Source organism: Amphibalanus amphitrite, unplaced genomic scaffold (genome assembly GCF_019059575.1).
Source record: "Amphibalanus amphitrite isolate SeventyFive unplaced genomic scaffold, NRLGWU_Aamphi_draft 000583F_arrow, whole genome shotgun sequence".
In the NCBI taxonomy this organism is placed as follows: Eukaryota; Metazoa; Arthropoda; class Thecostraca; order Balanomorpha; family Balanidae; genus Amphibalanus; species Amphibalanus amphitrite.
In genome coordinates, this window is record NW_024882077.1 from 320,820 (window position 1) to 348,550 (window position 27,731).

Below are 27,731 nucleotides of genomic sequence, written 5' to 3' on the forward strand. Positions count from 1 at the left end.
AAGCTTAGCTCCGCTGAGCCGGGGCCAACTGGAGCCCGCGCGCCGCCGCCGGGTCAGTGTGCCCGTCCAATTCGCTAGTGGCGTACCCCGGAAGGGTTATCGCCATCACTGCTGGCGACGTCCCCGACGCCGCTCCGTCCGAGGTCCCGACGTGTCTCTGCAGTCGCCGTCGGGGCCGACGACTCTGAGCTGTGCTGATGCAAAAAACGACGACGATGCGCGTTGGTCACAATCAGGAATTGCGTGCTGGCTCGGAGGGAGGCGTGCCGCTCGTGCTCTGTCGCGTTAGCTGGAAGACCGGCGTGATTAAAGTCTGGTGATGGTGCTAGAATGGAACGGCTGCTGGGCGTTGGATGCGTGGCGTTTGGTGTGTTTTTGTGTCAACTCGTGCTACACTTGGTAGCAAAGATAGTTTTTGTAAGGCAATAAGAAACTCGTTCGAGAGAAATCTATTGACATTTAGTGGTGTTTGGACGGTATTGCTAGTGCCCAACCTGCCTAAATCGGTTATAAGTACTAACTTTAAACATTTGTGACAATGCGAGAAGAAAGAGAAATATTTTCTGAGACGGGACCCAGTGTAATTCGATATACGAAACTGTGTCCAGATGTGTGCGCTACAGCCCAGTGGTTGAGCCCATTTTGGCTGGGTTGGATTTCTATCCTCGTTTGAGGCGAAATATGAGACAGGGATTTCATCGCGGCTGAGCTGGTATTGTGAGGACCTCCCTTTAAAGAGATGGGCTGTGGCTAGCTTACTGAATGGAGTGCCATTGTCACAATGCCGGTGCAATAACCACAATTGTCTGCGGCACGACCGTTTCGCCCGAATGCAACACATATGTACACTCTTTGTTATAATATCGGCCAGGCCAGGAACTGAAAGACAATGACACAAAAGCTGAGGAACATATTTTAGAATGGTTCATATGTCCACGGCTGTGTAATCCTCGATAGTTCATTGGGCGCGGACTATACGCGACATTTGACTTCAGGCGATATTGAAATTTTGAGACACAATGGCCATTCGACCTCTGGTCACCCGTGTGCTGACCGGCGTGTTTCGACGACTGTCGACCCCACGACCACCGTAAAAGGGCAATAATGTGCCTGATAGGCCGCTATCTTTTCGTGCGAAAATTTGTGCCCCAGAGTTTCGCCGCTTTGGGCGTTGTGGAATGGCTTCATCGAATTTCCACCGTGTGCGAAACCACTGCCATTTCCTTTGGCTGCACACTTTATTCCGTCGAGCGCTGTCGATGATTCGGGTCGCGAAAGATGGTCTCGTGTTTTTGCTGTGTCTCGATATCGTAAAGGAGCAGTCGATTTCCTGCCGTTGCTCTAGATTGTGCTACGGTGTCTGCTGTGATTTAGGTCGCACTTCGATGGCTGTTAACTGAGCAAGCTGTGCTTTGAGGGCTTGTAGCTTGTTTGGTGTTAACCCTATTAGTGGCAGGGGGGGTTGTTTTCATCCACCCCTCAGGTTTTTCGGGAATATCTCCGAAACCGCTGAAGCTACGATGCTGAAATTTTCTGACTTTTCCTAAAACTAAATTGGGCACATTCCCTGAAAATTTCAAGTTCATAACTTTACCAGGGGCGGCTCCAGAGCACTGGGAATTGGGGGGTCCTATTCGTGAAGCGAGTCATTTGGGCGAAGATCACGATGCTGCACCAGTTTTACGAACAGTGAATGAAAGGTATCATGTGATAACATATACAGTTATTGTGCATCCTCTTTTGACACGTTTTTGCTATAATAGGCGGATCCAGGCGTCCAAAAAGGGTGGTTATGTTTTACCTCCCAACATAGGTGCCCTGACACCGCCTATGCATGACCAATACAATAGTAGTCGTTCTCTCATAAGAAAATTGTAACAAAACAAGACCATTACCACCCTTTTTAGAAACAGTACCAACAAAAACCTTATTTACTATACTTTTTGTGTACCCCCAATCTCAATGATCTGTATCCGCCTATGATTTTAGAAAATGCATATTTTTAGGATCCATGTAAATTCCTGGTTCATTCTCTATCGATCGGCAAAAGTTGCGTTAAGATTGGTTCAGAAACCTGGCCGTGATAAACAGTCTAAAATGTATCTGCAATTTGCCCGTTTTTACCCCCCTCTACCCCCCCCCCCCCCCCATTGACATTTTTTAATTTTTATTTTTTAGAAATGTAGATCACGTTGAGCGAAATCGAATGCCGTTTGAATTTTGAAAATCGGCCCGTTAGATCTCGAGATATCAAGGGGGGTCGTAAACAGCCCCCCCCCCTGCCACTAATAGGGGTAGCCAGGAGCCTGCCACTAATAGGGTTAAACTGTTGCGATCGAAAGCTGAATTAGCCGCTGGAATGAAACAACGATCTTCTTCTTTACTCTCGTGCAAATATGATACTGGACAAATGAAGGCGAACCATTAAGTAGTGACTTGAGTATCGTGTTTTATTGGAAGGGTCCAGGTGGCTCTAGTTGAACATTCGTTAAAGGTAGTGTGCCACCTTTGAAAGATTTCCCATTTTATTTTTCCTAGGATAAGAAGCTTCTGTTTTTACCTAATATCGCAAAAAAAATCAAAAATGGGCCTGGAATAGTACCTTTTTCGCCTAAAAGTTTATCGGTTTTTAGATATGTATAACAACTGTAGTGGGCTCACCTGCAAACAGGCGTCGGGCAACAATCGCGAATGCGGCGCACTTGTGACAATAAGCAAAGGTCATTATAGTGTTACGACCATACGACGTACGGGAATGAGTCATCAGCTGTCTAATCGTAGACAACACAATGTCGAGCCTTAAATCCACGAAATGTATCCTCTTTTTGGAATGATGTTAGAAAGCTCAACAGTTCGCCACCGCTTGCATCTACGGTTGGTGGCGTCACTGGTGCTTCTAATATTGGTGAAATGTGGAAGAACCATTTTGCTGAAATACTTAATTCAGTGACGGACCAAAGCTTAAGGCCTTCCGTACTGTCACAGCTTGATGCTGACCTTCCTGATATCCCACTTATTTCGGTTGCTGAAGTTTCCAGATCGATACGTGATCTGTCATCAGGTCGTAGCCCAGGGCACGACGACCTACAGACGGAGCATTTAAAGTTCGCACCTCAATCATGTGTTGTTCACCTCTCGCTATGTTTCAGTATGATGGTAAAGCACGGGCATCTGCCTCGTGCCCTTACTAAAGTAGTATTGGTCCCAATCGTGAAGGATAAAACTGGTAATATCTCGGAGAAGGACAACTACAGACCAATTGCTTTGGCCAGTGTTAGCTCTAAACTTCTAGAGACGTTGATCTTTATGCGCTGCAAGGAGAACCTAAAAACAACTGACCATCAATTTGGCTTTAAGCCAGCTCATGGTACTGATATGGCAATATATGCAGTCAAAGAAATTTCAGATTATTACCTTAGAAACAATAGTGCCGTGTATGTTTGTTTTCTGGATGCATCAAAAGCTTTTGATAGAGTGAATCACTGGAAACTCTATGACAAACTTTTAAAGCGTGGAATTGATAAAAGCCTCGTTAAACTTCTAGTTGAATGGTACGGTACTCAGCTTTTTCACGTCAAATGGGGTGGTGTCACAACTGGCGGTTTTAATGTAAGTAACGGCGTGAGACAGGGAGGTATACTTTCCCCCTTCATGTTCAATGTGTATATAGACTCTCTTTCTTCAGCACTGGATGAAACTGGCGTTGGCTGCCGTTATTTAGGCAGCATGAATCACATTGCTTATGCTGATGATGTCATCCTTCTTTCGCCATCTCACCATGGCTTGCAAGTGCTCTTGAATACTTGCGAACGATTTGCAGAGGAGTATGATATCAAGTACAACACAAAGAAAACTGTATGCTTGATTATGCGTCCAAAGGCTTTGAAAAATCTTAAAACTCCTGAGCTGTCTCTTTGTGGCACAATATTAAGAGTTGTAAGTGAGTACAAATATCTTGGTTACTTCATGACTGACAATGTGCGTGATGATCTTGAGATTCAGCAGCAATATCGTATGCTGTGCTGTAGAACCAATTCGCTCATTCGCAAATTTGGCATGTGTACGTATGCTGTGAAAAAGTATTTATTCACGACCTACTGTGCTTCTGTGTACTGTGTTCACTTGTGGCGTGCTTATAGTGCTGCGGTTATAAGAAAATTCAAAGTGTGTCTTAACAATGCTGTCAGAATATTCTTTGGCTACTCCAGGTTCTGTAGCGCTTCGTCTATGCATGTGTGTGAAGGATTAGATAATTTTGACGTGATGTACCGAAAAGCAGCATGGGGTTTCATGCAGCGTTTAGATGCATCCACCAACGCGATCATCAATGTCCTGGTTGACAGTGACATACGCCGGCGATCACCGCTAAGAGCGGCATGGAATGATGCTCTGGGAGTGCCATGAATCGTCATGTTATGTAGCATTGGACTAAGTGTCTGTAAATACAAAGTTCTCTCTCTCTCTCTCTTAAACTGTAAGCCCGTATTGGTATTGTTTCTTTTATTTGGCTGTCGAACATTATTTATGGTTTGAAATATGATTTTATGTAAAATAATTGATATGAAAAAGCCGTCTTATAAGTTATGACCCCATTTCACCACACGCAAGTGGCAGAAATGACAATGATCAGCTGACGCATTTTTCTTGGCCGAAGTCAGAGCGCGCAGCCCGACGCACCACCACCGCACCACAAAGTATGAGCAGAAGCCGCGCCCAAAGCCAGGGCCCCGGTAACGTGAGGTAGCCGAGTCGGGGCAGAGTGCGCTGACCCAAGCCGGGGCCGCAGCTTTGGGCGCGGTCTACCGCATCCCCGCGGGCAGCCCCGGGCTATCACATGACACCGGGAGGACGCGCGGCTCCGGCTTGGGTCAGCGCACGCTGCCCTGACTCGGCTACCTCACGTTACCGGGGCCCTGGCTTTGGGCGTGGTCTACCGCACCACCTAACAGGCGTGTTCGAAACCGCAGGAGCTGATGATGAACGGGTTTATCGAAACTTGATTGGATGAGCATATCGGTAATAGCGATTTCAGTGTGTGCATTTATTGTTCATAGTGGTGTGAAATGTGGTTGGGGTACGACCGACAACCCGTCGGGGCGAATTTCGCACTGGGGTACTCAAAATTTGAAGAATTTAAGACGTTTCCATGAGTTTTGAAGGTATGGATAAGTTCTAAAAATCCGGTTCTCCTTATCTGGGCCATTAACTCCATACGGTCCAAGAAAGCTGGCACACTACCTTTAAGGCGGCCTGCGGCGCCTGTGGCTGGCTCAGAAATTCGCATCGGAAAATTCTGGAAGGTAGTTGACGGCTTTTAAAAAGAAACGCTTGCAATGAAATATCTCACCATTGCTATAGCAAGGAGTTCGCATATTTAGGGGATGCCGCTGCCAGATACTGTTTTACTGTGTTGTTAAAGTTCTATTTTTCATCCGTAATACACCCTCTTATATTTATTAAAAAAGGTATGATTTATAAATCTACATATGTTCTGCATGGCCTACAAGCGGTATTCCTTTTTCACTGCATCAGATCGCGTGCCTGAGCTGAGCCAATAAATCAACAGCATGGGGCCCCGTGAAGTGGCTGTTATACCCAGAAATGGCCTGCATAATGGAAACGGCCGATCATCCAACAATGCCGACTTTATTGGCTATTCGGAATATCTGCCAACGAGGTCCAGTCAGTGCGGGGTCGGCTGCAAATCACTCCCACCACACACCGCACGGGCTCCACAGTCGGGGTGCACTGGGACTGATTCCCGAGCTGGGGTGTTCAGAGTCTCGCCGGACCGTCAATAGCGCTGCCGACGCGACCTGTCCCTGCGTCGCCGCGCGCCCGACGGACCCGCCCGGTGGCTCATTTATATTTATCTGTCGTGCCGAGCGGGTAATTGGGTGCACTTTCATGGACATCGCTTTGCAGTAAATAGCGTCGCGCCGGTCGAGTCTCGAGGACCGGCCTGAGAGGTCGACGACATGCCGGGGCGGGGTCTGTCTGTCGCGTGCCTGTCTGTTGCCAACAGCGGTGGTCCGCGGGGGCGTTCCCATAGACAGATGCAGTCAACACACCCCTGCGCCGTCTGTGACCCGTAATGAACCAATTGCAGCCAAAGATGGACGCTGAATAGTGGGATTCTCCCGACCAATGTCTCCTTTACCGGATAAATTTGTTATTCGACGTGACTAATTGTTTGGTTAGATCATCGACTGTGGTCAGATGACTCACTGCCGATTGATTGTTCGTGTTTGTTGCTGTAGTTGCTGTATCATATATCTATTTTTATGCTTTACCATGTATAAATATGGTTTATTGTAATGACATACCTAATCCTGTAGATATGCAGAGGTGACACATTAAGAGATGGAGGGAGAGCATAAAGAGAGAGGAGAATTGTATATTTGTTCTGGTTAAGTAAAAAATTGCGCCATTAAAAAAAATCGATTGACAGTCATTAGTCTCTCAGCCGGCTGCGTGCGACGTCTGGTGGCTGCTTCTGAGTCACCGTCGCCGTCCTGTTTATGTGCAGCATTCCATTTTATTTATGCCGGAGATTGGGCTTTGTGGCCAACAATTCAGGATTATGGCCGCATCTGGAGAAGTTCCAAGCTTTCTGAGCAATTGAGTGGTTTTGGTCCCAGAGTGGCATTGATAATGAACTCTGCTGCTGGAAAGGCTTGCTGCTCGTTGCTGAACCCGTGCGCTTTGTGGAACGAGCTTCACATTTATATGGACGATATCCCTACCAGAGTTTGATTAAATGTTATTGCAGCTCCTTCTGGTGTTAGCTCCGCACTTCTCCATGCCTTTTTGATTTTGCTTGGCACCAAAACGTCTAAAACAAGGCATGGCTGGCCTACCAGGATCTCAGTGCGTTCCATTGTCACTATATTGCCAATAGTTGGAGAAGTTGTGCCGTTTAATTATCGCTTTTGTCATAGGATATAACTCCCATTCTGTGCCAAAAATGAAAAAGCACATTGTATATGATGGCTCAATACCGTTAGCTTTGATACAGTTATCGGTTATTGAGTGCCGCTGTGGGGCATCTGAGTGGCTCCCGATATTGAGAAATCCTTTCATATCACAGCCTATGCAATATAACATGCCGATCTGCACATGTAAAGCCATGTTTCATAAAGCGCAGTCTGACGGACGGGCGGAGGAATCGCCCAGCCGTTCGGCGCCTCGCCGTCCGTCCGTCCCAGGCTTACTGGAGGGTAGGCTGTGCCGGTGAACACACAAATGCTGCGGTACAGCCTATCTCCTGCTAGAGACTGCAACGCGGATGCAACCAAAGCGAGCGGATAAGCGCTCGCGGTTTCAGGCTTAGAACATGTTTAGGTACTTAATCGGAATTTTAAGCGTTTTCAGCTCTATGCTAAATCACAGGATGACCGAAATTGAAACGGTTGACCAAGATGCTGTTTCTCTTCTGCACCACTTTTTCACGATTTTCTAAGACTGCCTGTTAGTACTAGTAGGTATGCACAATGTTCATTTTTAATTGCACATGCAAATCTAGCTGGCATTTAAATGCTCCATAGTCTTTGGATCGAAAACTATCCAGTTGTATTTAATCCTTTGCCAAATGCTACGTTCAACGTATCTTGTGACCATGTTTCATTTTAACTAACACGCTAAACCATTCGAGGAATTTGCCCACATGAGTTAGTGAACCACAAAGCACCGCAATGACGAACGGTCTAGCGCGGAGACATTTAGATAGGGCCGCTGTTGTCGTATATTAACGCCGGCCATTCCAGTGTCTGCTCAGATATACGGAACGGCGCTACCGCTGGCGACAGAACATGGACCGATTTTTTCACCCTCAGACTGACAAATGTCTCGGGTAGGCTGCATGACGGCAACAAGGAAGCTGGTGCTTTGTCTCCCTTATGTAAACTTTTCAAGAGAATTATGTTGGAAAAATGGATCGCCGTCTGTGTAGCCCGTCTGGATGGGCGCTCTGAGTCTCGCATAACCTTGATACGACATCAAGCAAATGGGTTAGTCGTTTTATTTGGGGAATGGGCTGCCCGTATTCTTTGAGTACCACGGATGCTTATTGACGATGGACGTTTTGCGTTTTAGCTTTTTGTTTCAATATTTAAAAGAACTTAGATGGCTCTACGGAAAAAGAAGCGGTTTTTATTTCCAGCGTTCTCTGTAAAGCCTCGAATACTTTATGGAATTATTTTTCTCGTCATCCATAACCAGCTGCACCTTCTTCAGAAAGTCATAAAATTGCATGTTCTTCTGGACTTTGGCTGGAATATGTAACCGAATATTCCGTAAGTGTTAATAACTGTCACCTTACACCATTGGTGTCATGACCATCAACTCGCTTATGTAACCGCGTTCGATTTATTTCAGCTGGACCACTGACGAGTGGGGCCAATGCAGCTCCTCCTGTGACGGAGGCCACAAACGACGCAAAGTCTGGTGCGCCGAAATGGTCAACGGAACGCTGATTCAGGTAGGCAGATGTGCAGAGAAAAGGATGCTGGCTGTGCTCAGAGTCACGGAGAACCAATCCACACTCAGGGGGCTGTCATCCCGAGCTTTCCTATGTGCCGGGCGCCCGACTGTTTAACATTACCCGTGACGTCACCGGGGCGTACACTTGTCAGCTGGCCTTCCCCGCAAGTTTGGCCCTGAATACGATTTTGAGGGTCACGGTTGTAAACAAGTTCCTTTCCGGAAACGTTCCGGAAACGCTGGAAACGTTGTGATCCTTTTACTTTCCGGAAATTGCTTCATTACTACTTTGCGCCTAAAATCACTTTAACACTCGCCGGCACAGGGAGTTGAGTTGATGCAATCCCCCTAAGGTTTTTCGCGAATAACTCGCGTAAAAAGCGGCTGATCGTGACGAAACTTTCAGTACCTTCGCATTGATCAATTGTACACCTACCCTGAAAATTTCATGACCCTGACCCAAATGACCTTTGACCTGTGACCTACTTTCCGAGACCATGTTTGGCCGGAATCGCGATTCGGCGTATGTCGGCTCGCATTAGCCGCGCGTTTGCAAGCTTTTCGTGGTTTCAAATGTTCAAACATGTGATTTGATGTTGCTCTTATGCATTAGGGTGGATGTCAAGGTCACCAAGGTCAGGTCAGGTCATTGACCTTTGGTGACCTCGGTTCACTTTTTCAAGTTTTATATGTTTCTAGGCTAGTTTTTGGAGCTGATTTCGAATTTAGTAACCATTTGAACATTTACGAAGTAGTTTTGGTGCCTTCGTAACATGTTACGAAGCTGTCAGAGGCGCGAGGGGGGGGGGTCGTACCAGCCCCCCTGCCGTCGAATGACGCAAAATGGCCTGTGCCGGCGAGGGTTAAGCAAAGGCTACTTAACGCTTTCCTAATTGTAAAGTGTTGCATTGTCTGCATGGTGAGGAGAACGCTTACCGCTCAGAAGGGCGGTGTGTTGTGAGGAGGGCGCCGACAGGTCAGGAGGGCGATGTACGATGAACGGCGACGCTGACTGGTCGGGAGGGCGATGCATGGTGATGAGGGCGCTATGCGTTGCAAAAGGCGCAGGCTGGTCAGGAGGGCGCTGAACGCGAAGATGTCGCCGACAGGCGTGAGGCGAGGGCGCTGACAGGTCAGGATGGCACTGCACGGTGATAAGAGCTGCGACAGATCTGGAGAACGCTGTCCGTGAAGAGGGCGCCGACAAGGCAGCAGGGCGCTGTATGGTGGGGAGAGCGCCGACAGGTCAGGAGGGCTCCCATGGTGAGGAGGATGCTGTACGATGAGAAGGGCACTATACGAGTGAAGAGGGCGCTGACAGGTCAGGAGGACACTGTATAAAGAGGAGGGCGCGGACAAGGTGAGGAAGGCAATGTACGGTCAGGAGGGCGCCGACAGGTCAGAAGGGCCGTCTACGGTGAAAAGGACACCGACTTGTCAGGAGGGCGCTGAACGTAGCGGGAGCCGGTCTGGAGGGCTTTGTATGGTTAGGAGGCCGCTATACAGTGAGGACTGCGATAGGTCAGGAGGGCACTGTACGGTGAAGAGGGCGCTATAATACGATAGGCGCTGCCAGGTCAGGAGGGCGCTGACAAGTGTGGAGGGCGAGACAGATCAGGAGGATGCTGTGTGATAATGTCCATGAGGGCGCTAACTGGTCTGCCCGGAGGGCGCCGAATGTGAAGAGGGTGCCGACAGGCCAGGAGAGCGCTGAAGGGCGAGAAGGGTGCCGACAGATCAGAAGCGCGCCGAGCAGACAGAAGGGCGCTGAATGTGAGCCGAGGGCGCTAGATGGTCAGGTGATTGGGAGTGGATATCCGACATTTCAGGATTGTGGGTGCATCTTCACCCACAAAGAGATATAAAATTGTAAATCTAGGCGCCAGTACCGCATGATGACGTCGCAATGGCTTACCGTCGAGGGCGACTAGAGTGCTGGACACTGAAAAGGCGCCATCGGCGCACAGAATGATCGTGGAAGGCGCTGCATCCAGGGCGCCTTCGGCGCCTGGATGGCGTCTTTCCAGAGGGCGCCTGCTAGATTTGGGAGGGGCTAAAGCCCTAGTGTGCCCCTCCCCCTTGGCTGCGCCCCTGAGTCCTTTGTCTAGCGATTTTCGAAGCATGTATCGCGTCCGTAGGGGCCTTGGGAGCTGCCGGTGACCACAGGGGCCTTATAAGGACCCTGATGACTCGGGAGGGTACCCGTAGGCCGTATACGGCTTACGGGTCCCGAGTCATGTGGGCCATATCACCACAGGGCACCGCATCTTTTTCGAGATAAATGACCGTTCTTAAGCGTGTCGCATTTTCCTGAGCATGATCTGGCGTTTACAGCCTGACGGCCCCTCTCCTGTCCGGCTGACAGCTTACTGACAAGCCACCTGGCGATCGCCAACTCAGCCCTAATTACGACGTTGTCCGATAGGTGGCGGGGTCATACAATCCCAGTCAGGACAAGGGATTCTCATTATTATTTTGCTATCATATTTTCCCCCCTTTTAAAGTCATTTAAAAGCGCTATTGCACAAGTAATTTTTCGATTAGCAGCGATTCCAGCGGCCGCATCAGGGTCCGGATGGAGCCAGGGAGCGTATGCTCCGGTGACGTCACCGTAGTGTTGCAGATTTGTAACATTAGCGAGCCCGGACGATCTTACCTAACTTATACGGCCTTGTCCACACTAATTGATGCTAAATTGAATAGCTCCTGTGTTTAATTATGTGCCATTTGTTTCAAACAAGTTCCCGGAGGCTTATCTGTAGGTAGCTTAAATCTCACAATGCATTATGTCCACTCTTTGACCATCTCAGATTACAGTATGTGCAATAACATTGTCTGGAAGTTTTTACACTGTACTCTTTATTGCTTACTTTAGACGTCATTTTCGCATTGGTCTTCGCTGGAAGAATTTGATATTTTTTGTTGAACGTTTGTGCCATTTGCCTTTTTTGTGCATGATCGCCAGATTAACATGGTCTATCAGGTCTGTCAGGGACACTACGGCATGGTCTGTCACTAGATCGTACAAACCGGTATATGAATATTGATTTCATCCATACCAGCTGCGAAGTCGATCCAATCAATTCAAAATGTCATTCTCAAAGCGCCTCGACGCGACGACCAACGTTTTGTTCTATACAAACACAAATGTAAACTCAGTGCTGAGTTGGTTTTCCAGTGTCCAATAGTAAACTGCCATTTCGCCATTTGATTGCTTTTTGGCCCAGACAAGAAGCTCTCTTTAGCGTTTATACGATCGGCCGATGGTTTTTATGCGTCATAGCGTTGAGTTGTATGGGGGCGCAAACGAGCCGCTCTCTGCTTCTTTAGCCAAATGACTGTTGCGACCGGCTCCATTACGGATCACAAAATGTGACCTATAGGCTCTATGAATGTTTTTGCAGAGTAAACATTGCAGCCGAAAATGAACTAGTGAAACGTGTTCAAGCTGAACATGTCAGTCATAGTTCATAGCTATAATTTATGCATGTACGAGTACTGATACTACAGCCAAACTTTTTTGCAATTCTTTTTTTGTAAAGGCCACATGGGGCACATCGCTGAAAGTGCATTTGGGCATGCTCGTCCGTATGCTAAAATATGATGAGCTATTGAAATGAAGAAGCGTATATTATGTAATGTAATATTTCAACTTTTTTCGTTATTTAGTGCTGAGTTTGTGAAATAAAAAACAAAATGAGGCAACAGCTCTGGCATAGCTGTTGGCCGCAACTCGTTTTCATGAATATACTGGCATAAGACCAAAAAGCGATCGATAATATATTGTCGATAACACATTTATCATGTGTATGCTAACGCGCGGCTATATAGGTGACCATTTTACCATATAGACAAGTCTATAGCGTCGAACCTGCCTAATTCGTCAATATAGCAACGGAGCCTGAGAACGCCCTCTGATGAAACAATTCGACGAGCTCCAGCATCCATCAGAGAAACTTCGAATTGACAAAGATCTGTAGCTTTCAACGAGTTAACTTGCCACAGCCATCCATCTGGCCAGTTCTCATTACAAGAGAGCAGGAACTGCTGCTGAATCATACCGCGCCGCGCCAGTGTTCCGGCTCTGAAAAATGCACCTCCCAGACCACATTTGCATGAGAATCGGTCGAGACGGCCAAGCCAATTTCAAAGCCGCTGCAGCTTGGTCACGTTTCAATTCCTCGCGAGATGCTGAAATGGAACTCTGGGACATTTTTTAGCTTTCACAGTTATAAAAATGCAGGCTATTCATAGCAGTAGTGGTGTCATTTGTAATCGCAAAGCAATGGAGAGTGATATGAGCTGTAAAGGAAAACCTCAATTGACATTGTTATGACCAATGTTACAGAAGACATCATAAATTAAAATGGCACTCGCCACCGATGCTCATTGATCAGTCCACATCTCTTTGTTATTTTTATCAAATATGACTATAATGGATGTTACTTACATGATAAACTATAAAGCTTTGCTCTTAAAGATTCCAAAATTCGAACAATTTCAATGAAGCACTGCGACCAAATGCCGCCTTCCCTTGTTAACAATTCATAAGCTTAGGACAAGGAGACTCAGATCAATCCTTGCAAAACAAGCAATCTTATGGATCTTTCATAAAAACTGAAATATTTTAAATACCTCACTCTCCCTCTCTTTCTCCCTCTCTTCCCCTTTTTCCCTCACTTTCTCTCCTCTCTTTCTCTTCTCTCTTTTTCTCCCTCCGTCTCTCTCTCTCTCTCTTTCTCTCTCTCTCTCTCTCTCTCTCTCTCTCTCTCTCTCTCTCTCTCTCTCTCTCCCCCCCTCCATCTCTCCTATTTCACCTCTATCTATCTTGCCCCATCGCTCACTCGCTTTTTCTGACCTAGATGTGAACGTTCAACAGGTCTCTGAGGCACGCTGCAGTGGCAATCGTCCCACCAGCCAGGAACCGTGCAACTTCGTCGCCTGTCCCAAATGGTACCAGGGGCCCTGGTCGCAGGTAAGTCGTGGTGTGCTTGCGTATTGTTTTGTTGTTTATGCGCAACTGGGATTTAAAACATGTGAGTTTATTTATGTCTAGTTCTATAATTTGCGAGTGAGATACAAAACCAAAAAATGTTCTTATAGATTTATCCCAGTCTGTTTCTTTCAAGTGTGGGTGTGTCGTGAAATATGAAATCCAGTACCTTGTTCGATTCCGATCCGCAATAAAGATAAAACGTTCGCCAGACACCGGAGGCTCGCATGCATTTGGTGTATTACCATGGGATCAATGCTCGAACAAAATATATGGCCTACCGCACGTCTGCTCCGCCCTGATGGGTTGGCCGGTACTGCGCAATGTCTGTCCATGTTTTACCCCGTCGTTGTAATCGTAAATCGCATCGGCACAAAAGCACTTGCATCAGCCTGTCGGAACCAGTGTAAGCTCAAAACTCGTCACAAAGTGCCTCAGATCCGGCTGAACTTACAATCCGGAACTAACCTCACTGAGAGTCGCCTAAGGGCATCCTCTCTCACTTCCAAACAACCGGGCTGAACTGCCGAGTGCAGATGGTCATGGTCTGGGGACCTTGCCAGTGGTCAAACGCCTCCACTTTTGGGAACTGTGCACGAATGACTGGCGTTTGGGTGAGCGGCACGTTTGATTTGCGTCCCGCAGAGGTGGTAGAGGTGCAGGTGTTCCCGATCCAGTGGCCATGCCGCCGGGAGTGCAGCTGCCACCGCTGCTTTAGAGCAAATATTTGTCGCTGCATCGTTTAACCTTTGTGGCTCCGCATTGCTGATTAAACTCGAGCAGCGGCTGTGGTGATTCGGCCGCTCTTGCCTATGGATGATCAAATGGTCAATTTTGTGTGATGGCAACGTTTCTATTGCCATAATACAGTACAAGCTGGTGTTCCCCTAAAAACCTCAACCCTCGCCCGCACATGCCATTTCCCATCCTAGAACGCACATGGGGGGGGGGTTGCCATCCCCCGCGCCATTTCGTTCTTGTTGGAGATAGAGCTTAGCGGTAAAGACCAAAAAGATTCTTTGGGAAGAGACGAATCCAATGATATCCAGTTTTACCTTCTCAGGTCAGTCATTGACCTTCCAGGTCAGGTCAAACTTAAAAATGTTGCTGTTTTGGGTCACCGTTGGATATCAAGTGCGCTGCTTATCATATACCGATGACGATGCCGTTTTCTGGTGCCAAGCCAGCTAGAACCTCTTTGTCACACTACCCGACCAGGTTTTTGCTGCTGAGGTCATTTTAGGTCAAGTTAGGTCAAGGTCAATTATATGTGTTTGTATGTCTGTGTGTGTCTGTGTGTATACTGATGTGTGCACCGATTGTTTATGTGTCCATATTACATGAAATCATGATCTGAGAAGCTTTTGCTAAAAATGCAGTCAAAAAACTTCACAAAAAGTAAATTCCGCGTGCCTAAAACGCAATTATCTTAGATGACCTAGGTTGACCTTGACCTTGACCTTGACATCTGTACATCGTCGAACAGCATGTTTTATGATAGGTGGGAGGTAAGACTGGCAAAAAAGGCCGAAATCAAGGTGTCAAAAGCTCACAAGGCCCATAGCCAACGCAAGATGTTGAGGATTGGCCATTTGAGTCATGACATGACCTGAAAAACAAGGTCATATCTCCGAAACCAAAAACCACAGAAACTTGAAATTTTCAGTGGACATCAAAAAAGGATAGAGGAGCAGCTATACGAAAAATCAGCCTTCTAGCTCTAAAAATGTTGAGTACAGAGCAGAAAGACTACCTGGGGGGGGTGGCAACCCCCCCCCCATGTGCGGGCGAGGGTTAAAAGTCAGTTTTTAAGACGGCAGCGCACACGGTTGAAAAATTGTCATCTTCCAAACATCACTAATAACATTAAATTTGAGCATCAAAACTCAGGCAGATATAAATTGTCATCTTAGTTCTTGTTACGTAACAATGCTTCTTATTATATATAAATGAACGTAGAATCTCAATTAACATGAATGATAAATAATGCTCCCAAATATATGCAACTGCGAACGCGTGCACATCTTTCCAAACGTCGACATGGATGGAAAACCTCGCCTATTCGGCGTGTCACGTCATTGCAGCGTGCGGGTGCCGGAGCCTTGGTCACGTTTTTCGCTCCTCAAGGCGTGTGGCCTGGCTGGAGACGCTTTTGACACCGATCGTTGGCAATTAGTAGCTCTCTAATGATCTAGGGTAGGTCGGGAAAAAGCGGCGGGAACGAGCTCAGTTCCAGACCGGAATGAGCCGCGGGTGCTGTCGAGACAGCAGGCTCGGCGGTCGATGTTATTACGACAGGTGGGGCAACGTTAAGGAGATTTTCTCGGTATTGCGGGATGATGCTGAAGTCAAACAGACAACAGTGGAACTGATGAACAGGCCATACTGAGCAGATGGCGTTTTTTTATATCACAGGGGTCAGGGAGAGTATGTAACTTGTGTCTCATAGTTCATACACAGGCACCTTTTACATATAGCTGTATGGTTTGCTAAATTACGCAAAAAAATAGCGATTGCTGGGTCAATGTGTCAGTCTCAATAGCAACACTGGTTGTGATACGAGCTGGATGATGACATTTAATTCAATAACGCTTAAAAGTGATTAAAAGCTTGCCCAAAGACGCATAGCTTCAGGAACTACAATGTTATTATTTGTGCTAGAAGCACTGTGCATTGCCATCTTGTATTACCAGCTGACAATGAAATAATGGCAGCAGCTTCCCCACCGTCTGCAGCACTGCAGCACGGTCGGCCCTCTGGCTCGAGTGCGTCGCTGCCGGGCCGGCCCGCCGAGTGATCAGCGGCCAGTGTTGTTTTCCTCGGCGCCGCTCGGCCGTCCCTCAAATGGAGAGCTGTCCGGCCCGCCTCCCAGCTCCGACAGACGGACGGGCAAGAACGAGCTAACTCGATAACGAAACGCCCCGCGCCCGGCGCCGGGGCGTCGCGCCGCCCCGGCCAGTTGGCCGGGGCGTCAAGACGAGAAGAGAAAGCAACAAGAAATGTTTGGCAATTCATTCATTTTGCAGACGTGATATCCTCCCTTCTTTTGTCTTTTCTCAGAAGCACTAGTGTCAACTGCTTTGTAACACAGAATGTATCATGACATTATCTTACCATTGGTCAAGTTATATATCTTGTGATGAAGAAATCCTGTCAGCTCTTTCTTATTCAACTGATGCTTGCTTGATTCGCCAAGCATGCATGCTTTTGGAAAAATGCTAACATTTTGACCAATTCTGTACCGAAGCAAAACTGTAGGTAATGATCTGTCGACTGTCCCCTATAGCATTAGCTTCTAAATCACAAACAATTTCAGACGCTATTAAAATGAGCTTTCCTTTCTGGCCCATCCTTTGGCTTTCCGTTGGCGATTACCTCCCGCGCCCTGGCCGCGGGCTGACCGCACCAGGGCCGGCCAGTGGCCATCATCGTTCGACCGTAAGCCGCGGGACCGGTGGCCCGCTCAGCTCGTCGAAAGCGACGACGGCCCAACTGTATTGCCTCGCGACGATCCGGCCGGCCCCAGTGGCGACGCCGACTGTAAATTCTGATCCCAGCGCCTCCGTGCTGTCTAATCTTGAATGGTTGCAGCTTTTGCCGCGGCCATTTGTTTGAGCTGGTATTTTTGGGGACAGATCTCATTCGCTCGGCTGGCCAGCAGGACAAATTTCCGCCAAGATCGCGGGATCAGGCGGAGCCTTTACGAGGATCGTCTCAGGGTCTTCTGGTGAACGGCGGCTCTAGCCGCAATAGATGGTTTGCATTCGCTCCCCCTGTTTGCTATTGGCTGTGAATTGTTTACGGATTTTCCAGGGAAACTTCTTTGAAATGGGCTTCAAACTTTCCGCAGACGGCTCAATTGCTTGCATGTATTTTGAGTGCAGTGTCCTGTTTTTCTTATATTGGTTAAATTTGTTTTTCAACAACTGGGTTCCATTCTGGCTAGGTTCAATGAAATAAATATAACTCTCTGGATGATGATCTGAGCGTACCAGCCTACCGAAAGAGACGATGGAACACATTCCAGTATGAAAGACACGTTCGCGTATTCATGGACTTTGTTAAATCCGTCAGATTGATCCTGATCGAGGCGTCAAATCTACCCTGGCATCTGATTTCCCCTATGCATATAGCCCCTCATAGCCTGAGGTCTGGATAGCCTTCCAATCGAAGCAGACGGAGGTCTGAATAGCTGTCCAAGTGTCCAGTCCGAACAGACAGATCTGACTGGCCTTTCAATCTAAGCAGCCTGAGACCTGATTAGTCATCCAGTCTGGACAGAATCTAGTCTACCTTCTGGACCTCCAGCTGGAGCAGGTTCCCTTCCATCTGTTTGCTCACTCTTCCACACCTACGGGATTTTAGCAGCCCTATAGTACACCGCTCCAGCCGGACCTTAGCCGCTCACCTCTCTCGGCCTAGTGCACCGCGCTGCGCCCCAATCGACACGGCGGCGGGCGCACGCCACAAGTTTCGAACGGAGCACGTCTCGGCCACGCCTCGGGCGACGTTCGAGCACGTCTCAGGCGACGTTCGAGCACGTCTCGGGCGACGTTCGAGCACGCCTCGGGTGACGGTGGGACACGTCTCGGCTGAGCCTCGCACACCACCGGAGAGCACGGTGGAAGTGTTTTGAGAGGCACGGAACGTTTAGGACGTGCGCCAGTCACAGACAATTGTTTCACGGGCGTGCCGGTGCTGTGAGCAGCGTAAAGTAGAGCTGGCTTCAGCTGAAAATGGATTACTGGCCTCACTGGCTGCAGTTCTGGTTCGTGTTACCTAAAGTCTGAATTACCGGCAACCCAACCTCAAGGAGGCTACATTTATTGTGCTCAAGGCTAATATTATCTCTTATTTTTGTTCAGCTCGGATCGACATCAATGTTAAGGTCACGTATATAGATCAAGCTGTATAAATCGGATTAGCAATAGAGGAGTGGTACCGGCTTTTTTTTCGTTATGCTTGGTGTTCTGGATTATGATAATTATTAATCGAATCTTAGCGGCCTGACAGGACACTATCCCGGTTCTTTGATATGAAAATATGACAACGTATACGGTCCGGAGGCACACGAGGGATCTGGTAAAAAAAAAATGATGAAGAACACAGTTGTTTCGTTTTTCATCTCCATAAGTTTGACCGTTGATATCTGGCGAAAGACTACGCACGGCATCTCTTTGCCGTAAGTGTATCTTGAGTTGGCCTTTTATGTTTTGATCTAACTTTGCCCATCCTGTTTACGCACTGGTTTCATAAATAATTTTGTTTAACTTGGGTTGTTTATACGCCTAGCTGGCAGCAGCAATAGCCATACCTACACAACCAGTATTTTTGTTTAACAGTATGCATAACATGCATCTCATAAGGTTACGCGATATAGGTTTTCGAGTATCTGCTAGCGTTTCTTCATAGTTTTGAAAAGAGTTTAACCATTCATGCAAGCCCTTAAGCTGGCCGATGGCAAATGTCAAATGCTATACTTAAACAGTTTCATCGAGCGAATGTCTCGTATATATGTTACAGGCCGTATGAAAACTCAGTCCGTTTGCAAACGGCCTGGCCCGATTCAGGCCGTTTGCAAACGGCCTGGACAGCCCAGTCAGTATGCAAACGGACTGAAAAGTCAGGCCGTTTGAATACGGGCTGAAATTCCAGGCTGTATGCAAACCGCCTGAAATTTCAGGCCGTTTGCAAACCGTCTAGGCCGTATGACAACTTTCCAGACACCAGGCCGTTTGCAAACGGTCTAGGCATTTTGAAAACAATCTGGTCTGCATAAAGTTACAGCTGGACAATGTTGAGTTTGTTGAAGCACGACCGTTTCATGACATTACATGGCACCATGAAATCCTGAGGTGCATTCGGCATCCAGAAAAATATTGTCACTCGGATATTCTCCGTCGGAAAATTATTGTTGAGCGCCTATCTTCAGCATGTCTTGTTATCGCGATACCGTTCGTCATCCCCGATGATTCTCGCTAGTTCCGGAAAATTATCCCTGATTTTCCCGATGACGAATTGAGGCCTGGTTAGGAAGAGACTAGCAGAACTGAGACCCGGCCCGTATAGCGCCCGGTCGACCCGGGCTCTTCCCCCGGACTTCAAAGTTTCGCCTTCCACCGCAATGGTCAAGTATTGCCGGCGTACGCCACCGGCCAGCCGCCGGCGGTCGACCGGGCGCGGTGAGGGCTCTAGTGCAAGTGTGAACCAGTGGCGCGGGAACTTCTTCCAGACTGGGGGGGTGGGGTGGGGGGGGGGCTGAACCATAATAGAGATCAACCTAGGGTACCCCCAAATCTAGTTTTCTCACCGGTTTTAGGCCACTTATTTTTCAGACCTTGGCCTTTTCAACAAAAAAAAAACGAAAATATTTGCAAAAAAGTCCGCTATTCCGTCTCAGCTGAGTGAACAAACTACCGTTTTGGCAGCCTGGAATAAAGGTTTTAATCTGCCAAATGAGTTGCCGAGCCAGTGAAAGAGGCGGATTTTTCACTAACATGTTTTCTTCCTTTGTGACCCACAACCCCTAATTAGGGGAGGACAAGCTGCCCCAACGGTTCCTGACCTCATGAAAAGTTGTGGGGCACCGCCCCCACGGTCCCAGAGCTGTAGGAGCAAGCTTCCCCCACTGCCCCTCCCCCGGTTCCCGCGCCTATGTATGAATCTATGAAATTATATTGGTAGGTTTCCGATTTCGATTCCTCCAGCGGGGGGGGGCTCAAATACATTACAAGCGCCCCCCCCAGCCGAAAAGTTGGAGGGGCTCAGCCCCCGCTAGCCCCCCCCCCCCCCCGATTCCCGCGCCACTGATGTGAACTCTGATGTCCATTGCGCGCTCCGGCGTTTTATGCCGCAAAATAATCGGTGAGTCTTGTAGTGATAGGTACGTTTCACCAGACCTCACCAGCAGTGGCTTCACCAGACTCCATCAACTGGATGGCCGTACACAGGCGGACCGTGAACTTGTATAATTAGTAATATTGTCGGAAAACGGCCGGGCCGAGCATCAGCACAGTAAGAAAATGTTCGACTTATGTAGACGAGTCATTCGACATGGAATGCGCAAGCATTCACATGGATGCAACCTGATCATCGACCAACCTGGATCCATTAAGTTCAATCTTCAGAGACTGTTGTAGTTCACCAGACCGTTTGAAAACTGACTAGGCCGTTTTCAAACTGTCTAGGCCGTTTCAAACTGCCTAGGCCGTTTTCATACGGCCTGATATTTCAGGCGGTTTGCAAACGGCCGGCTTTTTCAGGCCGTTTTCAAACGGCCTGACTGGGCCAGGCCGTTTGCAAACGGACTGGGTTTTCATACGGTCTGTAACATATACATTGCGTTCGTAGTCAGCCATATAGACTGGGTCGTCCTCCTATCGATGCACCAGCAGCGTGCCATTAAAGTTAATTCGGTTTGGGCCTGATCGAAATCACTCGAAGTCCCCAAGTGGCTGTAACAGCTAGGCGGTCCAGCCGCTTCGTCCAGTGTCCTTTTTTATTTCCATTTTATTCTGAAACTGTGACGCCGTTCAATACGCGAAGACCTGAGCCAGCCCGAGCGTTCCTCGCCTTTTTTTCGGTTTTGTCGTCGGTTCACGCGAGACTTCAGAGCTATAAAGTACGAATCTTGCATCAGGGGCGATCGAAGTGTGCAGTTTTGAGCACGAAAAAGAGTAAAGAGAAAGATATATTCCCTATCATTTTAGGTACTAGGAAGTGAGTCCATGTTCAGAAGCCCTTAATTTGTGTTAGATAGCGTGAAGTACTCGTATTCTGTTCTTCTGCATGCTGTTTGAGCAGCTTCCGCTGGAGACTGTTTCACTTAGCGATCTTTGATCACAATGCATTTGTAATCCCCATAAGAAGCACATGACGTCTATAAGTCGGCTGCATACCTAATATAACCGGTTGTGGATGAGCGTGATCTTATCGTTCTAACAAAAGATGCAAATCCTTATTTAGGTAACTACTTTGTGTGCCGTCCACACTATCCTCAAGAAACATGTAAAATCGTTTTGGCACACATTTTCTTGCAAGCAACATTGGTTTCAATAGCCTTTGAGAAAAGGTTAAAAACGCCTTCTAACTAATTCAACGTCAGGGTCCGGTGGCCGGCTGTACAGTTCCATTGAGCAGAACCCATCAATGTTGTTTTTGCTGCAGGAAACGAAAGACCTTTCCACTGTTCAACTAGTCGGCGTGGCACACTAATTTCGAACCGGTCATCATGTTTTTGGGTGCATGGTAAAGTGAATCACATCACAGTTAATGTAAGAATTGTTTTACGATAATTACAAATGCTTTTCCGGAAAGCTAACATGCTTATGGAGAGAGCACGATAAAACATTGTACGCGGAGTGAGGATGGGCCCCGAATCTCGACATTCGACAAGTGTGTTAGAATATAAGTTATAAATACGTGTGTTTGGACAAAAGCTATTCACGTATTATTGAGAAATTGAGTAAAGTAAATTAACCAGCACTCAGTAGTTCTGGCGGCGTATTTCTCACCGCCTGCGTTTTACCGTGATGTTACTACACTACTCTGCTGTAAGGCGTGTAAATGGCTGACAGGTTGTGTGCCTAACAAATGTTTATGGGTCACGCTATCGCTTCCCCGCGGCGCTAAATGAAGAATGACTCAAGTTTGTCACCGCGGCTATCGACTGATGAATTTACGCTAGGCAGGTACCCGGCATATTTCACCTCCTTCGCACGAGTTTAACCGCACGTTTGAAAGTTATGCGTAAACTTGCGCGCTCAGGCAGGTTGAAAGTGGAAGGTATGATGGTTTTGAGTCATAAATAGCAGTCAAAATTTACTCTGCTGACGAATTGCTTCAGAATGTGATTGAATTTTTTCGAGCTGCCGCTAAGCACCGCGCACGCAGTGTTCTTCATCCTACGTCTCTACCATCCAGCATCATCATCCTCCCGCTGCCCTGCGGAGCCCTCTCCCCCTCTCTCTACAGACAATCGGCCGTGATAAACCGTCCTCTACCCGAATATTGGCCCTAGACAGCGCCGGGCCGCCACCGAATTATAGATCGGCCCGAAATTGGCCTGCGAAGCGCAGCCGAATCACGTGCTATAAATCGACGCTCTGCTCGGGGCTCGCGGCTGGCACATAGAACCGGAGCCGATCTGGCGACTGGTTGAGAGAGTCTGCTGCCAGGCAGGCACTGACCTCTGGGATCCACACTGAGATGATAGATCTACAGGCTGTGCATGAACGATTGAATGAATCAGCGACTAAAATGCATTGAAAACTTGCAGTCTGGACTTCTTGGGATGCTTATAAGGCGTCGTCTCCATTGGTGTATTGGTGAGAATGGGATCGGCTGATGCCTTCCGAGACTCGCTTAGTGAGGCGGTTCCTGGACCTGGAATCTTCGTGAGAATGAATTGGCTGTCGCCATGCTGCCTTCGTGCGACAGTGCAGCTGCTGTTACGAACCCGTCACGCGGGTGACCTTTTGGAGACAGCGAGAAACAGAAGCATGTCCTGGCCAATCAAAAGAAAATGACATGAGCTTAATTGTTCCTGTTCCCTAAATTGACTGTTTCTTATGAAAGAGTACAATATCATATTGAAGCGTAATTTTTTAATGTCGGTGTAGGTCGTGACACTACTTGTCAACCACCATTTGTTGTAATGCGCAGTAATGCAGCAATATGTCGTTACTTTTGACATCACGCATGGGATCAGATGCTGTTCCGACGTGGTTCAGCCAAATGCCCGCGAGAGAGTGACTTCCGAGCAGTATTTGATGGTCTCACCTTTGATCTCAACGGTCGGTGTTCAGTGACCCTTGATCTGGCCCGTAAGGTGCCCTTTCGGGTGCGCCTGGTCACCTGAACCGCCTCATATCTCCCGGCAATGTTCAGTGACCTGTGACGACCCATGTCACGCCCTTCAGCAGTTTTCGATGACCTGTGACCCGATTCGTTCTGTACCTCTGGCGGTGTTAAGTAACTTGACCTGTGTCAAACCTTCCGGCAATTTTGTTTGGTCACCTGTTGCATGACCTTTATCATACCATCCGGCAATATTCATTGACCTGTGAACTGACCTTTGTCATGGCTTCCGGCAATGTGCAGCGGCCTGTAACCTGACCCTTGTGATACCTTTCGGCAGTGTTGGGTGACCTGACCCATATCATGTCTTCCGGCAGTGGTCACTGGTCAGTGACCTGTGGCCTGACCCGTGTCATGCCCTCCGGCAGTGTTCGGTGACCTGACCTGACCCGTGTCATGCCCTCCGGCAGTGTTCGGTGACCTGCGGGGACTCGGGTCAGCAGACTCGGGCCGTGTTCTGTCGGGACGCTCGCGGTCATCTCAGCGAGGCCTGCGACCCGAAACTGAAGCCCCGGGGCCGCCAACCGTGCTCCAGTCTGATGCCCTGCCCTCTCAGTCAGGTCAAGGACTCACACAGTACGTATACTTTATATCGGGGTGTGGTTAGAGCGTGATGGGTCGCGGAACGTTAGTATATGTGTCCTATGTGTCCAATATCAACATGAAGGCTTATGCGGTATACGGCTTTGGGATTCGCTGTAATTTGTTCATTCAAAATTGCTGCAGAAGACTTGGTTTGATTATTCAGCTGTTGTGTTGTGGGATCTAAACATTATTCAAACTCATTTATTTATTTATGTTTTATAGTAATCCTTTCAACGGAATGACTTCGATAATTGTGAACATTGTTTGCATTGCACTGCATTGTGATTAACTCAGACATTTGTGCGTTGTTAACTGTAGAATTATTCGTTAAAGTAAAGCGTGGCTCGATCATATGAAATGTAATGTATGTTGTTGGAGAATTTATTGAAGGCTCAGCCTCGACCATTTCGACCCCATAGTACCGTTACGAGGCATCCTTTTTTGTATGTGTGTGAGTCCGCACCGACTATGTCCGTTTTATTGACTGTTCGCTTCGGTTTCCGGCTAACAAAGAGGCCTTATTTCCTGTATTGCCACCAAACTCGTTTGCGGCCATAGCTTTTTCGTTCAGCCCACTTGCCATTGTAATTAGGCAATGCCTGACCCATAGCAGACTGCGTCGGCTCCCACAGTTATAATAGCTGCATGAAGTACGTTATCGTATTAGTGGTCTATTGCCTGTATGGTTCACCCATTTTGATGAGCTTTGACGCGCCGCTTCCGTTGTTGAGATGTTGCGGTTCACGGAAAGTATTTGAACTTCATACGTTACAGATTCCGTACTCAATGACTTTTACAATTACAATGGGATACAGCCATCAGACTCCCTCGAACATTCCAGTCGCATCATTTCTTCTATTTGGCATTTAGTGCCTAGCCTGACCGACCGAAAATCCCGCGGCACTGAAAGTTATCGTTCACCGCTGCCGTATTGGCCAGTCCACGTGCATGCGTGGCCATCAAATCCAGTGCATTGAAAATCCGTTGACTTTCGGTAGGGTAGGTATTCTTTCTTTGAAATGGAGCTAGCCTCAAATATAGCCTTTGCAGCTTGGATAAATTGCTCGTTGGAACAACCTTTTCAAATCACATGGATAAATTATGTAGACTAAACCGCAGTGAACTTTGTCGCATAAATTGTATGTCATCCCAGTCCACATGGCAGAGTTGCTCGAAGCTAACATGTTCGCCAGTGCTAATTGCCATAATTTGGTCAAAGGTGATGCCGCGATTTTTATTACAAGTTATCTACAGTCTAGAATTTACCAGGGATGTCAAGACTGGAAGAGCTAGGACGGGGCTGCTAAAATCGCATCATCCGCAGGGGCAGCGGGTACATTTGGGGTCATTGGAATCGCTGTGGTATATCCTACACAATAGCGAGGCGGGTGTCCACCGTACATTGACCAGTGTTCAGGTCAGTGGGCTTATCGTGAAATATTGCAGGGACCAACTTCATTACAGCAGCACGACAGAGTGCTTACGGAATCTATGGAAATCCGACCTGTCTTATACCTTCTGATGAAACCGTCATTTTTTCTATCATTCTTTAATTGCGTGAGTCAGCGAGCACACTCTGCTCAAAGCCCTGATCTATCCCTGACACACACATCACCAGTTCTTGCTGGGAACTGTCGACATTTTCTGACATATGCTCTGACACATAAGCTGCTTTCTATCGCCAGTGCGTGGACGTGCCGCACGTCTGCTGACCGGTGTGTATCTGTTCGTCAGGTGCACATATACCGTACCAGCTGCCGCTATCGCACGCCCAGCCCGTGTTCCCGGCAGCAGTCGAGTCCAGCCGGCAGCTCACGCCTAGCACAGACCCCAAGTAAGTAAAATACATAGACGCCTATACAGTCGAGTCTAGCCAGCAGCTCACGCCCAGCACAGACCCCAAGTAAGTAAAATAGACGCCTATACAGTCGAGTCCAGCCAACAGCTCACGCCCAGCACAGACCCCAAGTAAGTACAGGAGACGCCTATCGAGTACTCTTCGAGTCCAGCCGGCAGCTCACGCCCAGCACAGACCCCAAGTAAGTAAAATAGACGCCTATACAGTCGAGTCCAGCCAACAGCTCACGCCCAGCACAGACCCCAAGTAAGTACAGGAGACGCCTATCGAGTACTGTCGAGTCCAGCCAGCAGTTAACGCTCAGCACAGACCCCAAGTAGGGGAGAGTGGGGCAAAGCGGCCACCCTAACGCTTCTCACGATGCCAACGCTTGATTTTTAAACTTGGAAAGATTCTTTCTATACCAATGTGATCCCTAGTAAGTTGCCTTTTATTTCAACTGCGTTTTATTTCCAAAGGCGTTCACATATGGAAGATATTGACAAAACTTTAAACCTATGCATATTGGCCAGTGGCCACTTTGCCCCATACCCTGGGGCAAAGCGGCCACTGGCGTCTTCTCAAGTCCCGATATGAGAAACAAAATTGTTGCCTCATGTACGACTAGGGTATTTGATGGTGACAAGGTTTAAGCGAGGGTGGATGTTTACTTTTTCCACCTGTAGGTAAACAAAGAAAGGATTTTCATGAAAAAAAATAATTGCATTATTTGGTAACTCATGCAACTGAAAAGTGGCCAAGATGAATGCCTGACGACACATTTGGATATAAATAATGTTTTTTATCCAGATGGAAACAACTTATGGCCAGTTGGGGCGTGGCCACTTTGCCCCGGCCACTTTGCCCCGCGCATACCGTCCGAGACAACAATATTCCAGCCTAGCCATTAGTGGGGTAAAAAACATTAAAATTGGTAGAATACATGTACGATAACCATGCAATGCATGGACAAGAATGCTTATAAAAATTCCAAACGGTTATGGAATAACATAACATTTAAAAATTGTAAACATAGTTGGTAACCTGGCAAGAAATGCTTTTCCGTGTTTCACAGAACAATGGTGATGGACCTGAAACCCCGGTCTGGCTCATTCGAACGACCGTGAAGAGAAGTATAATTGGAAACCATAAATTGGAACTGACGCCAGCTATGCAGGGCTAAAACGATGGGTGGCCGCTTTGCCCCGGGTGGCCGCTTTGCCCCACTCTCCCCTAAGTAAAATAGACGCCTATACAGTCGAGTCTAGCCAGCAGTTAACGCTCAGCACAGACCCCAAGTAAGTGAAGGAGGCTAGTGTAAACGACGCATCATTCTTTGGAGCCGTTTCAGCAGTATAACAGCAAGCGGTATTATATTTCAATATTTCACATATTTGATTTGATATTACCCTCTTAAAAAATGAAAACTCTTGTTAAACACAGCCGACATCGTGTTTGCAGAAGTGCTCATCTTAAAATGAGCAATATCCGGAACTAAACTACAGAAATATAACTCATATAGTTTGATAGCTTCACTCACCCGAATATTCATTACCCCACTGATAAAAGACCTTGTTTGCAAAAGACTGCAGCGTTTCTCGAGAAGTTGTTTACACCGGTGAGACGCTTATCGCTGCTTCGACTTTTTCTGTTTACTACCGGAACAATTGTGCTGGAATTAATTAAAGTCGAGTGTATTTAAACGGTCCGGGGGATTCCCCAGAGCTGTGCAAGCTAAGGACTGGACCTCTGGAGTAGGCCTGTGCGACATTTTGTCAAGGGACATGTCAATAGCTCCAGCCATGGCGAAGGTTCCATGATAACCTCTGCATCAAACATCACGATTATGCTTTGTCCACGTATAATGCGCAATTCTGACGGTAATACGTGCAATTACTTGCATTTTCGCTATTTCTGAGGTATTTTGATGCCAGTTTCTTGTTCTAAAAACACATCTCTTTTAACATTGAAGCCAAC

At 47.6% G+C, this 27,731-nt stretch overlaps 1 protein-coding gene across 1 annotated transcript in view; it reads left to right on the forward strand.

Annotated features, from left to right (window-relative positions):
* Positions 1-27,731, forward strand: part of LOC122394286 (protein madd-4-like) — an 89,162-nt gene that overhangs the window by 27,873 nt on the left and 33,558 nt on the right. Inside the window, exons 6-10 of the mRNA XM_043391043.1 lie at positions 8,377-8,479; positions 13,361-13,456; positions 23,743-23,908; positions 25,652-25,708; positions 25,979-26,021. Coding sequence (XP_043246978.1) covers positions 8,377-8,479; positions 13,361-13,456; positions 23,743-23,908; positions 25,652-25,708; positions 25,979-26,021 — 465 coding nt within the window. The remainder of the gene's footprint in view (positions 1-8,376; positions 8,480-13,360; positions 13,457-23,742; positions 23,909-25,651; positions 25,709-25,978; positions 26,022-27,731) is intronic.